This window comes from Anastrepha obliqua, chromosome 2 (assembly GCF_027943255.1).
Source record: "Anastrepha obliqua isolate idAnaObli1 chromosome 2, idAnaObli1_1.0, whole genome shotgun sequence".
NCBI classification, from domain to species: Eukaryota; Metazoa; Arthropoda; class Insecta; order Diptera; family Tephritidae; genus Anastrepha; species Anastrepha obliqua.
Window position 1 is genome coordinate 44,614,185 of NC_072893.1, and position 15,623 is coordinate 44,629,807.

The window sequence follows — 15,623 nt, forward strand, 5'->3', positions numbered from 1 at the left end:
AACTTGAAAAGTTATTAACCAATCTCCCTGAAATTTTGCACACATATTTTTTATAATATTTTTTTCTATGTAAATTTACAAGTTTTCGAAAATTTTTGAACAAAATAATTTTTTCAAAGTTGTTGTTGTTGTTGTTGTTGTTGAGGTGGTTGAGCATTTCTGAGCTGAATATGCTCCTAATTAGTGACCAGCACCGTTTTACTACCACTATCTCGTGTGATGATGATGTTTTTTATTTTATTTTATTTTTTTTTATTTATCTCGAAATCCTTTATCTCGATGTCTGAGATCTCCTTAATTTGCTGTAGGAAAGGCTTACCGAAGGATCGGACTCGTGCCCTGGCTAGTCCCGGACATTCACATAAATAGTGGAAAAGACTTTCCTTCGCCCCTTCCGCTTGACAGCTTCTACAGATAGGATTGAAGGGTAGATTGAGTCTAGCTGCATGATCCCCTAATTTCCAATGTCCTGTAAGGGTTGCAGTGATGCGTGAAATGTTTGGCCGAGAACATCCTAGCAGGTCATTCGTCCTTTGGATTTTGTATGACGGCCATGTGCTTTTTGTTGTAATACATGTAGGTATTTGCTTCCATCTTCTTTCGGCTAAAGCATGATAGTGTGAAGCAATGGATGCTTTTAGTGTGTTCAGTGGGGTGGAGACTGCCACCGCCTCTGCTATGTCTAGTGTCGAGCCCTTTCTTGCTAGCTCATCCGCTATCTCATTGCCCCGTATGTTCCTATGACCGGGAACCCATATCAGATTAATTTCAAGCCAATGGCTGAGCAGTTTCAGCTCCTCTCTACACTGTAGGACCAGTTTGGATGAAATGTAGTTGGAGTCTAAGGCCTTAATAGCTGCTTGACTGTCTGAGAAGATAGCTACTCTTGCACCAACTTCCTTGTAGAGTTCTAGGGATTTGCATGAGTCTCTGATCGCTAAAAGTTCTGCCTGGATCAGGAAAACGAATTGATTGAGATAGGTTGAGTGGCTCCGAATGGAAGCCAGCTCCCACACCACAGTTCATCTTAGAACCATCGGTATAAATTTCGATATCGTGTCTCCAATCACCTCTCCTTTGCTCCACTCGGCTCTCGGTGGAAAGCGTACCGTAAAGCCTTTCTTGAAGTTAAGGTCGGGGATTGTGTAGTCTGATCCATTTTTGAGCAGCGGGGGTCCCTGTAGGAGGATCTTACTGTGACCGTACGACCTTGTTGTCCAGCTTCCTATGTCTCTAAGTCTCACCGCGCTGCAAGTAGCTATTGTTTTAATGTGTAAATCTAATGGCAATAGATGTGTTGGTACATTGAGCGCTTCAGTAGGACTGGTGCTAAGCGCTGCTGTAGTTAAGATACACGCTGTTCTTTGTATCTTGTTCAGCTTAGCTTTGTTGTATTTCCTTTCTGTTGCAGGCCACCAAACTAGTGCCGCATATGTTAGTATTGGCCTTACAATGGCCGTGTAGGACCAGTTGGATAATTTTGGTTGAAGACCCAATTTTTTTCCCAACATTCTCTTACACGTGTAAAATGCTATATTTGCTTTCTTTGCCCTGTACTCTACGTTGGACTTCCAGCTGAGTTAGGGGTCCAGGATAACCCCTAGGTATTTTGCCTGTTTGGTTAGCGTGAGGCTGACGCCGTTTAGTTTTGGGAGATTAAAGTTTGGCACCTTGGTTTTCTTGGTGAATAGCATCAGTTCAGTTTTTCTCAGGTTTACACTTAAACCACAGTCCGTGGCCCAACTACTGAGTAATACCAGAGCTCCTTCCATAATCTCACTGATTGTGGTTGGAAACATTCCTGAAACCATAAGCACTATGTCGTCCGCGTACGCCACCACTTTAATTCCCTTTCGGTTAAATTTGATGAGGATGTTGTTGGCGACTAGTAACCACAGCAGAGGGGATAAGACCCCTCCTTGAGGGGTTCCCCTGTTGACAGAGCGTTTTATCGTGCTGCTGCCTACCTCACCGATAATTATTCTATCTATTCTCTATCCATTCGTTGAGACCAATGTCTATGCCTAACATGTTAAGAGCCTCAATTATAGATCTTGTCGTAACATTGTTGAAGGCCCCCTCTATGTCGAGAAAAGCGACTAGTGAGTATTGCTTGTATTCTATGCTCCTCTCAATCGCACTTACAACCTCATGAAGAGCTGTCTCTGTGGACTTTCCTTTGAGACAGGCATGTTGAGATGGTGAAATCGTTGAATCTGTAATCTTTTCCCTGAGATATACATCCAACAGAGAGTTTTGAGGATGAAGGAGTATAGGCTGATGGGTCTGAAATCTTTCGCTATTTTCAAAGTAAAATGCTTAAAAAAAATGAATTTTGAGGCAAATTTTCCTACTATAATTTGCCTCAAAATTCATTTTTTTAAGCATTTTTCCTACAATAATTTGCCTCAAAATTCATTTTTTTAAGCATTTTACTCTGCGAATTTTTTTCCATTTTTTTTTTAATTCATATAGAAATTATGACATTAATAAACAAAAACATGTTTGGTTTTTTGTATTCCGGTCACTGACGCCGATGCTATAATGCCCGCCGATTAAGAAGCCCCGCTGCGACCTTCCTGGAAGAATTGAGTGTACATCCGCCATTTTAAATGATTAAAATAAAAAAAAAATTTTATATTATTTTATTGTAGAAATAAACTGTATGCCAATTTTGAAAGAAAAAATATATTGACTTCTTCATTTTAAATAATTTTAATGAAAATCAGGGAAAATATTGTCCCCTTAAAGATTTCTCTGCGCTTTGGAATGCCTCAATTTTTAGAGGCCGAACAATTAATTCACAATTAATTTTACTCACCGTGCGTACCCTTAAATTGGTTATCGCCGAAATCGATTTCTTTTAAACGCAAATACGATTTATGTGTGTTTTTTATATTTTTATTGTGTCTACTATTTTATTTATTCACGATTTGCTGTAAATAAGTAAAAATGATTTTGTTTTTTATAAAAAAGGAAACACTGAAATTAGTTGATACGCCCGCAGCTTTGCTACGCAATTCAATTTAATTATTTTAAAATGAAAATAGACAATGCAAATTTTTATTTTATGCAAATATCCAATTTTTTACACATTTTTTTAATTCGCTTGCATAAGGAAAGCGCGGCGCAACAACTTATCTGTTAGGAATTTTTACTGATTTTTTCGGTTACATTATCCTTGCGATGCTTACACACACACACATGCACACCGGAATAGCAGATATATGGTGTGTATGTATGTATGAGCCAATGTTGCGCTTGGAAAAGTATTGCGTAGTTGTAAATATTTATAATTTGTATTGTTGCCCTTTTTGAATTACTTTCTGCTCTACTCTAGTGCCATTTTTATTTAACCTTTGCTTATTTGTTTCTTGTTGTTTTTTTTTTAAGTTATTGATTGCAATTTGTTTTACACAAAAAAGTTCACTTTATTTTCTTCTTTCATTGCTGCTTTAAAAAAATTGCCTTATCCACGTTCAATTAATTAGAGCTAGTTTTCTTTATGGTTATTGTTGTTTAATTTTCTTCTTTCGTATTTCGCTATATCATTTCAAAATACATAAAAATAATAAGAAATAAAATAAATTTCATGTCGTTGACAAGATTGGTTGAAGAGGACAAATACTTGAGGTTAAATTTGGTTAAATATAAAAGAAAATTATTAACCAATTTGATGCCTACTGCGCCTTGCGAGTTGTCAAATTTTAGTACGAAAATTAAAAGGAGAACTGTCAAAGCTCAATAGAAATAGATGCTATAGGAGTGGCAATAGAATTGCATGTAGGATGCATTTTGTTTAGGAAATAATAGAGTAGTGTTTAATAATACGCAAATATATTTTGTGATTTTTGTAGTTACTTTTTTGCTCTACTCCTTCCGCACTGTTTTCGTTCTCACAATGAGTTGTACGCATAATAGTTTTCTGATGTATTACAACAACTGTTCCATACTTAGTATGCATGTACGCATGTACGCTTGTATGTATGTATATAAGTTAAATCTGTTTCATATTATTGTATTTATTGTAATTGCTAATTTGCGCATACATTAAGCGCTGATATAATGGTTTCTCGGATGTTTGCAATCTCCATTGTTCGAACATTTCATTGTTTCCCTATTTTTTTTAATTTTTAATTTTTTTTTTGTTCTAGATTTTAGTCAACGCATTTATTCAGCTTAAACTTTCAAATCAGCGTTTAATTGATGTGTATGTGTATGAATTTATAAATGTAGGTATCTAGACATTATCTATCGGTTATATTGGTGTTACGGCTGCTACGTTCGTTTTACTCTGGCTGTTGTAGTTGTGGTTTGTTGTTGTTGTAAATATTGTTGAAAGATTTGTTGTTATTGTTGCATATCATATGCATATTGCAGTTGTATTACAAATCCGCAGTCTTCTCATCAGCAGATATAGCATTCGGCTTTGATTTCTCATCTACGTGATTTTCGTCATTGGCAGCTGAGGTTGGTGCGTCCACAATGTCCTTAAAGATGCGCGCATACTTGAAACGCTGCTGGCACGTTGCCCGGTATTGTATCAAATCCTCATCGCAATCACCGAACACGCCATCCCGGAGCGCTTCATAGATTTTAGAGGCTTCCTTTAAAATTAATAATAGAAATAAAAGTTTAATTTAATATACTATAAATTAAAAGCATAAAATCATTGGGATTTCACTATTCCACCACTTACTTCAAGTTTAATTTTATTAATGTCAAATGAGGTAATCAACTTGATGGCGACATTACGTTTACTTGGCTCCAGTTCGTACATGATACGTGCGCCCTCATACAGATGCATTATGGAAGTACCATTTTGCGCGACGAACTCATCGTTCAATTGTTGTACACTCTTTGTTCCTATCAGTTCTTTGGTGGCCTTGTCGACGACAGTTTTAATGCTCGCATTCAACTCTCCATTGGCTGTCAGTTTGGGTAATGCTCCCGCCAGCCTTACTATGCACGCATGCACAGATGGATGTGTCGCATCGATGGCGCTCGCGCGTCTAATGGATTGCAGCATTAGTAGAATTTTGTTCTTGCGGCAGTAGAGTTCGAATGCCAGTAAATGCGTTTCAATACGATCTTTGGCCAATTGTTGCAGCGGTTTCAGGAACTCAATGGCCTTTTCAAGTGGATCCTCCGGTCGCTCCAACTTCTCTGGTATGAGCTCATCCAATTGCGGCGCCTCAGGATCAGCTTCCTGATTAGCCTGTTGTTTGGATTTCTGATGTTGCTCGCGCTTCACCTGTGCTTGTGCTGCTTGTGCGCTTTCAAGTTCGGCTTTCTTCTTAGCTTTGCGCTGTTTGCTACGAAGCTTCTTAAGCTCTGATGGCGGGAGATTTTCTGTAATTATATTTCGAATTTATGTATTATTTTTGTACTACATGAAGGGAAGATGAACTTGTACCTGAATCAATTTCCTCTATTGTTTCCTCCGATTTAAGTGGTTTGTCATATAAGCGAATGTACACCTTGGAAAAATCAAATATATAATGAAATTTCTCTCCGTCTCTTTTCCTTTTACTTGCTTACCTCTATGGCACATTTCGCCGCCCTAAAGTAGAAAGGATGGCGACGTAGCACATCTTCCAAACGCAACAATCCGATATATGCCCTCAAAGTCATTTTGCGCATACAGTACGTGTGGAAATCGAATTGGTCTTCAATGATCTCGGAGAAGTGACGATCTACTTCGTGGCACTTTTTCAGCGCATCGCCCCAACGACCCATGCGCTGGTAAGCCAGTGCACATTCTGTTTGGAACCACATACATTGCATCTCATTTAGATTCTCCATGGCGGTCACACCCTCTCGAGTGAATTTCGAACAAACCTCTTCAGCCTCTTTCACCAAATTAGCGCGTAGCATATATTTGGCGCACTTCGAATTAATATAACTGTAGAAATATGTAAAATATGGAATTTATCGGTTGTGATGGCTCAAGAGAAGCGAAAAGAAAATAAAGTAAGGTGTACTTTGGTTTACTACTAAGGGTTCCTATGACCACCCACTCACCGATCTGCAGTGTCCATACTCTGCGCTTCATCCATCCACATATAGGCTTCCACGGGGTCCCCTGCATGCTTGTATATGCGACCCTTCGTCATAAAGAGCTCAATAAGGGTAGGTGTATGATCGATAGCCGCATTCACATATTCTAGAGCATGTTCCGTATCGCGCTTATAGTCATAGTGCTGCGCCAAGAACAAAGCGGTCCAAACAAGTGCGGACGCTGGTTCCACCGGGAGATTAGCATCGGCATCTTCTCTCGAAAAGTGTCCCGAACGTGTTAAATTTTCGTAATATTGTAGCACAAGTTCCTCGATAATAGTCGCCTTTTCAGGCACACGATGTAGCACACGCACATTTACGAACAATGGCGGGACCCCTTTACGTAGACCACGGCGTAGATATGAATCCAAAGCAGAACGAAAAGCATCGCCGCTTGCGACATCCAATGGCAAACGTTTAGGGCACATGGCTCGCGGGTATATTTCTTCAAATTGTTTGAAAGCAGCTAGTTTATCGGCTGCATCTGTAAATTCCCGAGCAGCAAAATATTGAGAATAGTAAAGTGTGTTCTCGGGATTACGTCGGATAAGCTCCTCAAAGATGGGAACAGCTAATTCGGGTTGTCCGAGTTTAATATACAAGTCCCCTACTGACTCTTGAACAGCCAGCTTATCAACAATTTGGCTCTCGTATTGTCGCAGATGATCGAGTGCGCGCTGAATGTTACCAGCTTCTACAAGGATTTGGTTTTGGTACAGCAAAAGTTCCGAATGCCGATAGTCGTGCGTTTCCTGCCAGTAAAATATATAGCGAAAAAAGAAATTAGTGAGTGCTATTTAAAAATAACGGTTGCTTGTACTCACTATAGAAGCCTGGGATTGGCTGAACGTTTCCAAAATGCTATTAGCCATTTCAAGATCACCAATTAGATGATAGCTCATGGCAAAGCCAATCCAGCTGGCATGTTGTGAGGGTCTTAAAGTAAATAAATGGTGACGTGTTTCTTTATAGCCTTCGAGATCACGCATTTGTATCTGCAGCAATGATAAATCTTTCAGGATTTGAAGATTATCCTTTTCCCACTTCAACGCATTACGATAGCATTTAATCGCCTCATCATACTTCTTATCACTTCGCTGCAGTAAACCATAAACATGCCAGCAAACGTGTGAGCGTAAATCTTTACGCAGTCCCAAGCGTACATACTTATACGCCTCCTCTCGTCGTCCTAAACCGTTAAGTGTCAGGCCTTTCATCGCCAAAGTTTCGCCATGCTCCGCATACTTGGGGTTGGATAGAATCTGCTTGGCTAATTTCAAACCATTTTTGTACTGCTTCATTTCGTAACATTTCTAGTGTAAATTATGGATATAAAGTTATAAAAATATTAATTATGCAACAGATTTAAATATCTATTATTCGAACATATCGAATATTTAAACTAAAACAATTTTGCACCCCACGATTAACCCGCAAACCGCATTTTGAGGTTATGTATTCTGAATATTTTGCACCAGAAACAAATATTGAATTTAAAAGATACTCCAAAAGGTATCACTACCACGTATATAAGCCAATACAGTTCAAGCTAATGCATATTAATTTATAATGTGAGAATGTAGTGCGGCAATCGCCAACTCCTTGATTCAAAGTAGGATGACTCGTAGAATCAATGTGACATTGAACCCAACGAAGTGCCGCTTTGGTTACGGAACATTCCATTTACAATGCTAATGCACCAACTTAAGTTTATCATGAACGCCTATGATGCAGAACTAAAACAAAATATTGTTTTTCAGTATTTAAGCACCCACCAACAGCTTCCTGAAGAGCGCACTCTCCTTGGGCGGCAGTGGATCGCTGGAAGGCATTTTGCACACTCAACTCTATTACAAACGCACGAGCTGCACACTTTTTGGTCTATCTACTATAATGCAAACGGAATACACCAAACTTCACTAATTTTCGCTACGGGCGGTGAAAATTTCCACAAAAGTTCTGTGGAAGCTTGACCACGAGCAAAATTGAGATGTCGATCCGTGCTCGACAGAAAAGAAGAAGAAGACAAGCAGAGCAGCGATGAACACGCACACACACAAACAAACGACTAATCAGCTATGAACATGAAATTGTCAAATCGGTCAATTGTCAATTGTATCTTCTGATGCCAGACTTTAGTAAATTTTCCAATAAAACTCCAATCAATTTTGGTATATCTAATACAAATTGTAGAGTAGTGCTTTACTTTATAATTGCCCAGATGTTTATTAATATTCTTTTTACCAATTGTAGCTCGTATACTTCAAAATACTTATAAGCGTTTTTGAAAATTCACAAGTACGACAACACCAGACCCAAACCTGATTTCCACTGAAACGTAACATCCAACACAAATCTAACTGAACTAATTGTGGTCAACAATCAGCTGTTCAAGTCATTCAATCCAAGGAAACTCGACAAATGAACCAATTGAGTAGCAGGATTGGCAACTTTGTATGCCAAAGTGTACAAATTGCAGGATGCGGCGTAAGTAAAACTTCAATTAATTCTCATGTGCAGTTATGTACAATTATAAATTCTCAAACAGCTGCAGCAGGTGCGTACAAAGTATGCAGATTGGCGTATGATTCGTGATGTCAAGCGTCGTAAATGTGTGGCGGAGCATGCCAAGGAGCGGTTACGTGTAAATGCCCTACGCAAAAATGATATTTTACCGGCTGAGTTGCGTGAGGTTGCGGATGCCGAGATAGCTGCCTTCCCGCGAGACTCGTGTTTAGTGAGGGTGCGTGAACGATGCGCCATTACGTCACGTTCGCGAGGTATTGTACACAGGTATCGTCTAAGTCGTATTGTTTGGCGACATTTGGCCGATTATAACAAATTATCGGGCGTTCAACGTGCTATGTGGTAGATATCAATTTTTTATTGAAACAGCTAAAGGATCCTCGCATTGGTTAATGCTGCTGAAGTAAATATCAAGTATATGGCTCCATTGTAACTAAATTTAATAAATCTAATATAAGTTACATGTATTTGGTACATTTAAATTAAACTAAAATTGGTAGTTCTGTTTTCAATTCCCGCAAGCTTATGCTGTTGTAAGACATAGCGGCAATGCGTTCATAACTATCTTTGCATATGTCAGGGTACTTCTCCCCTAGTCGGGCGATGGAGTCTAAAAAAACAGGAAAGTTATATCTTCAAGAAATATTATCTATAAAATATGTGTCACCTTTTATGGCCTTTTGTAAACGAACTTCTGGGCCTTCATAATGTAGAAACATCATATCAAGAGCCTTTTTAATGAATGTCTCCCACATTTGATGCTCGTAATCGTTTTCTTCACCTTTTGCTTTACTAAATTTTGGGTTTAATTTTGGAATCGCCATAGCAGCCAATTCCCGTATATCGGCTGAAGGATCATCTAAGCGTTGCAAGGTAGCTAAAATGGAAACAATTTTAAATTATGTCCAACATAAAGTAATTATATAAGCGAACCGTAAGCAATGGGCTTCAGCTGATCTACGCCGACTTCCCCAAAATTGAGCAAGCACTTAACCGAATAAAGACGTGTTGCGACTGCACGATCTTCAAGTAAACTTGGAAGATATTTGCCAACGAATTCTGGTAAGACAAAAGGTGCTTCTTCGCGTGCACCCTGTGACAAAGAACAAAGGGTAGCCATAGCCAGTGAACGCATAGACTCGGCATTAGCACCCGCACGCCACTGCAAATGTGGTTCAATCACTGACGTTACGAACGTTCGTAGGAGTTGTATACTTTCGTCTAGCGGTCGATTAATAGTTTCCGACCATTGGAGCATAGCAATGGATATGCTACTGAAGATCTTAACTTTCGCCGAATCGGCACTATTTTCCCAAACCAAGTTTATTTTTTCTTGTAGAACTGCAAGGTATGTTGATCGTAGTTTGGCTATATTGATCAAGCCATTTAGCAACAGAATAGGTTCGGTGAGTTCATCCAAAAAAGCATCTAAATTTTGTACATAATTTAAGGCGCTATCAAAATATTTTTCGTGCAAGGCGGCAATGCTCATTTTACTTCGATCAGATACTTTGGCCTGTATGCTGTGACCCATCTCTTGCAATTCTTGAGCATTGGACTGTTCAGATTCAAACGATAGCGCCAAAATTTTAACAGTAGCAATATAAATGTTTAAGTCGAGCTTTTGAGTTCTTTCTCGCAATTCCGGCAAATTTTCCGCAGATGACTGTTTATTGATTTCGTTGGATTTAAAGAGTAACGACTCCATCATCTTCAGTACATATAATTGAAATTGCGGTTTAAGTGTCTGTGAGAACTCGCTTTCAACCAACATTTCAGAAACGCGAATAATGTCATCTATCTTAAGCGTGGAGCTAGCGGTAAACATATAGTAGAAACATTTTAAAAATCCCTCTTTTGAGTTTTTTGCCAAACCATCGAAGCCATGTTCTATCCAGTCATCATAGGAAAAAAGTCGACCCATCAAATCAGCTACTTTAAAAGCCTCCCGTGCTACCATGACCTCTGGATCGCGGCAAGCTTGTGCGAGGTCTGCAAAAATTTCGAAGAATTTGGCCGTCATCGCAGCTTCTGAATGCAGTACGAACTGATAAAGCAACTTGAGGGAATGGAGACGAACATTCACCTTCCAATCACTTGACTCACGTGTGATGAGACGCAAAAGACGTAAAGAACGCTGTACTATGGCGCGACAACCAATGGTTGGCCGTTCAACTCCACAAGGATAATTTTTAACAGGCAAATCTGCTATTTCCTGTTTGCTCAACTCTTCCTCATTTTCTTCGTAATACTGCTTGCCACATTGGGTCCATCGTGGGCGTATGTAGTCTACTACTTCAGGAGAGTCATCCTTTAAGCTGCAAATACCAAATATATCTGTGCATTGCAACACGTATTTTCTGTGGATAATTCCCAAATTTCTTACCAACATAAAACAAATGGAATTAGCCGATCAAAGTAGGAATACCGGTCACGCAATTCTAGCATTAAGAGCAAACCTAGTTGGCCACATTCGCGGCGCACCAGTGGCATCGAATCCATTAACAATGGTGAAACTTCCATTAACAACTGTGACAAACTATCATTTTTCGGATCCACATGCAATGCCAAACGCCCGATTGCTTCCACGGCTGCTATACGCGCCAATGAATGCTTATGATTTAACATTCCATAAAGGGGTTTTGCTAACTGCTCCGTAAATGGCTGGATAGCCATTGTATCAGCTGCACTCATAAGAGAAACTACACAGGCACAAGATTCTCGTTGTACTGCAGGGTACTGATCGCGCAGAGATTTTGCCAAAATACAAGCAATATGATTGTAGCATTCCTGAAGCGAGCGATTGTTTCCAGTTACAATATATTGGTGTATGAGCGTATGCAATTGAGTTATATACAGCAAACGCACTTCTTCACTGGACTCCAATGTCTCCTGTTGGCCCATACGTCCAACCAATGTTGACACAATATTCATTAAATGGAAGTCATTTGGTGGCAGCTGTTTAGTAAATTCTGTTACCGTCAGCACAGCCTGCTCACGTACGCTCTCAAACCGATCGTCATAGCATTTTAACAAATGTAAATAGGTACCGTCGAATAAATCAAGCAATTGTGATGCATCTTTCTTTTCGCACTGCCGTTGAAGGAGCTCCAATGCAGAAAGTTTTATGCGCCGTTCGGACGACTGAAGACTATCGCAAACTTCCTCAATATTTAAAGACATATTGAGCCAATATCAATGGCAACTAATTGAAACCTTGTCAAATTCTCCCCAGAAATTTTAATTTAGAAATTACTAGATATTCAAACAGAAATATGTTGCTAGGTAACATGCCGCCCTATGCCTTCAATCTTTTTCATGAATAACTTTTTTTCGTAAAAACTTCATTGTCAGATAACAGCTCCGTTCGCATACATAATAATTTGTAGCAATTATTAAAAATTATCACCTTTTGACGTTGCATGAAAAATGAGAGCGCAAGATGATATTTTACCTTTATTCGTATATATTTTCAGTGAGATATAAGTCCGGTTTGTTCAAAAAACCAGAGGGAATTAACTTGAACCAAAGATCACATATACGAAGGAGAAAAAAAAAGTTTGTTTGTCATAAAATGTTACAAAGAAAGAAAACAAAAAAGTGCTGTGATTGAGTGCGATTGTTAATGGAAAAATATATATGTAAGTAAAATTGGCAGTTTTCGTCAAAATGTTGGCAGGACTTCACTGTGTAGATCCATAAGTAAAAATACTTTCAGGTGGTTGTCAACAATGCCTACAGCTGAGAAATACTGCAGCCCTTTTCTATAACCCCACATCTATACCTCCTACAGATTATGTCAAAAAGGTTCAATTAAAACAGAAATGTTAGGTAGAGACTGGGAATTTCACTGCTAAAACATATCTGTCTTACCGAATTTCTTGCTATCACTGTAGTTGTTGTTGTTGTAGCAGTTTAACAAGCCCTGCTAGCACGGTGTAGTCACCGGTCGTCATTGTCTGTAAATATCATCTAACAGTAGGTCTTGGAAACATGCAGTTTCGGTGAGTTGTACCCAAAGGGAGGGGGTGTTAGGTAAATGGGTTTAAGGGGGCCCGTGAATCGATATATTTAATGTCGTGTGCAGATGTATGTCGAGTACTGCATTATCCTGAACGCAATTGGGCCAAGATAACGCGGTTCTCACGAGGCATCTGAGACTCTTCGCTGTTATTGTTGTTGTAGCAGCAAAAATGATCCCCATACATGTACGGAAAGCGCCGCTGGAGTGACGGTCCTTAGCCGAATGTATAGTAAAATCAGATCTTTTAGTTTGAATATATTGGTGGGGTTACTGGCGTAAATGAGGTTAGAATGGGTCGTGTGAAGCAATTTTAAGGTTCTGGGAAACTGTAAAAGCATTTTTTGGAGTTTAAATTTTCGAAGCAAGTTATCGGGTTAAACCATTTTTGACTTTTAATTCATCATTGCGATTTTGTGGGCCTTATCTAATAGTAGTAAATATAGTATTACCTAATTCCAGTTTACTAATATATGTAATTAAATTATGTATGTTTTATTATGTAATTAATTAATGCCACGTTCCCTTTTCCGATATCTGCCACTTTTCACCATAAGTACGATAAATACAATATATGCATTCGGGCCAAGTTTCAATTCTCTAGTTTAATTGTTTTTAGCGATATATTGATTTTCACATTTGGTCTCATATCAAATTGCACACCCATTATATATCAGGGCTAACATTATAATATCACTTTTTTGTTTAGTTACTATTCGCAACATTATTATTATTAGAAGGCCATTACGCACTGCGACCAGAGTTGATCTATTGTGAAGGCCTATTTTGTAACCCTAGAGTTTTAGGCTTTTTAGAAATTTTAGCACAGTTTTGGGTTTGTTGTTCCAAAGATTGCATGGAGATACTACGGTACCACCAAGGTGGTGAAGTCTTTGTCTGCCCAACGCAGGACATTCACAAAGCACATGTTCTGAGCTTTCTATGTCCATTTCGCAAAAGCGGCAGACATTGGTCTCGGATAGACCAATCTTATTTAGATGGTACCTCAGGCTGCAGTGACCTGTAAGGTATCCAGTTAAAAGACGCAGATCTACTCTGTTTAGTGAGAGAAGTTTGTCAGATATTCCTTTGTTGGGACTTATGAATAGTTTAGCTTGACGCTGACCGGCACAGTTTAGCCAGTGTGCGGCAAGTTTTCTTTCTTCCCATTTCCTAAGGAATTCATTTATGTGGCCTTTTGTTAGTCCACAGAAAGGCTCAGGACCAGTAAGTTGCATATTTGCTCCTTGTTTTGCAAGGTCATCAGCCATTTCATTTCCCTCATGTCCTTCATGTCCCGGAATCCAACATAGTGTTACTGTGTTGAGGTTTCCTAACATATTTAGAAGGTTTAGGCAATCATTTACCAATTTAGAGGTGATAGTTGTTGATAGAAGGGCTTTTAGAGCCGCTTGGCTATCTGAAAGTATGTAGATGTGAGTACCTCTCATTTTCCTTCTAAGGCATTCTCTCACACATATTTCGATGGCATGTATTTCTGCCTGGAATATAGTTGGGTAGGATCCCATCGGAATCGATTTTTTGAATTTGGGCCCATTGATTCCTGCCCCTGTTCTACCATTTTCCAATTTGGACCCATCAGTAAACCATAGCTGGGAGCCAGGTCTGAAAGTGATAGAGTTAGTTCTCCAGTCTGTTCGTTCATTGATTATAACTTGGAAGTTCCTGAAGAGTATTGGTTTGGGTGATAGTATATCATCCCTATGAAGAATGGGACTGTGTAGGAAGTCTTCTAAGATCTTTAAATGTCCTTTCATATTCCCACTTTTAAGTTCAGATATACCTTTTAGTCTTAAGGCACTCGAGCGAGCTTCCCTTTCAATTAGAATTGGAAGCGGTGGTATGTTCAGGAGCACACCCAATGCATCCGTGGGACACGTTTTCATAGCCCCTGTAATGCCAACACATACCAGGCGATGCAGTTTGCTTAATTCGTTTGCCGCCTTTCTTTGCTTGACCTTGGGCCACCATGCTAAAGATGCATAGGTGACTATGGGTTTTACAACTGTGGTGAATGTCCAGAAGGTCATTCTAGGGCTTAGTCCCCATGTCTTGCCGAAAAGCCTTGTACAGGCAAAGAATGCCCTTGTGGCTTTTGAAGTAACTCTCTCAATATGGGAGTTCCACGTAAGCGTTTTGTCAAGACTAACGCCGAGATAGTTCGCTTCTGTCGAGAGTTCAAGTGTTGTTCTATTAAGGGTCGGACATTTGAGATTTATGTTCCTTCTCCTGGTAAACGGTACAAGAGTTGTTTTGGATGGGTTGATGGAGAGCCCTTTTTCCGTGCACCATTTGTTTATTATTGTAAGGGCTTGCTGCATGCGATCCGAAATGGTTTCCTCATGCCAGCCTAATACATAAACTACTAGGTCATCAGCGTAACCCTGAGTGTGAAATCCTAGGTTGTTCAGTTTGTGGAGAAGTTCATCTATGACTAGAGTCCACAGAAGAGGTGAGAGTACGCCACCTTGAGGGCAACCTCTTGTGGCTTTAATCGATTTGAATGTTCCTCCTAGTTCAGTGCTGATCGTCCTAGATTTCAGCATGAATATTATCCATCTAGTGATGGGTTCAGGTACCTCCTTTAGATATAGGGCATTATAGATTGCCTCATAGGAGGTGTTATCAAAAGCTCCTGATATGTCAATAAATGCACATAGAGCTATCTGTTTGGACTCAATAGCCTTTTCTATAACTGTTACCAGGCTGTGTATTGCAGTCTCAGTGGATTTTCCCTGTTGATAGGCAAATTGAAGTCGATGCAGTGGGAATTTAGCTAGATTATATTCCCTAATATACTGATCGACTATCTTTTCCATTGTTTTGAGGAAAAATGAGCTGAGACTAATTGGCCTGTATGATTTAGGCAATTGTTCGGGTTTTTTCCCTACCTTTGGAATAAATACGACCTTAACCTCAGCCCATTTTGTAGGCAAATATCCTAGCAGTAAGCTTGCTTTGTATAGCCTGGTCAAATTAGGGATAATATGGTGTG

The 15,623-nt window shown here is 39.4% G+C and overlaps 3 protein-coding genes across 3 annotated transcripts; 1 reads left to right on the forward strand and 2 right to left on the reverse strand.

Annotated features, from left to right (window-relative positions):
* Positions 1-3,820: 3,820 nt before the first annotated feature.
* LOC129237320 (N-alpha-acetyltransferase 16, NatA auxiliary subunit) lies at positions 3,821-8,138 on the reverse strand. Its single transcript, XM_054871990.1, has 7 exons — positions 7,836-8,138; positions 6,885-7,373; positions 6,025-6,812; positions 5,542-5,905; positions 5,417-5,480; positions 4,700-5,352; positions 3,821-4,607 (listed from the first exon to the last, which is right to left on the reverse strand). The coding sequence occupies exons 1-7, from the start codon at positions 7,890-7,892 to the stop codon at positions 4,386-4,388; spliced, it is 2,637 nt and encodes an 878-aa protein (XP_054727965.1). The 5' UTR covers positions 7,893-8,138; the 3' UTR covers positions 3,821-4,385.
* Positions 8,139-8,420: 282 nt separating this feature from the next.
* On the forward strand, positions 8,421-9,053 carry LOC129238013 (28S ribosomal protein S14, mitochondrial). The gene is made up of 2 exons (XM_054873040.1): positions 8,421-8,547; positions 8,609-9,053. Exons 1-2 carry the CDS (start codon positions 8,482-8,484, stop codon positions 8,930-8,932), a joined length of 390 nt encoding a protein of 129 aa, XP_054729015.1. The 5' UTR covers positions 8,421-8,481; the 3' UTR covers positions 8,933-9,053.
* On the reverse strand, positions 9,010-11,918 carry LOC129238012 (dynein axonemal assembly factor 5). Its single transcript, XM_054873039.1, has 4 exons — positions 10,973-11,918; positions 9,520-10,904; positions 9,254-9,463; positions 9,010-9,196 (listed from the first exon to the last, which is right to left on the reverse strand). The coding sequence occupies exons 1-4, from the start codon at positions 11,767-11,769 to the stop codon at positions 9,069-9,071; spliced, it is 2,520 nt and encodes an 839-aa protein (XP_054729014.1). The 5' UTR covers positions 11,770-11,918; the 3' UTR covers positions 9,010-9,068.
* Positions 11,919-15,623: the final 3,705 nt, after the last annotated feature.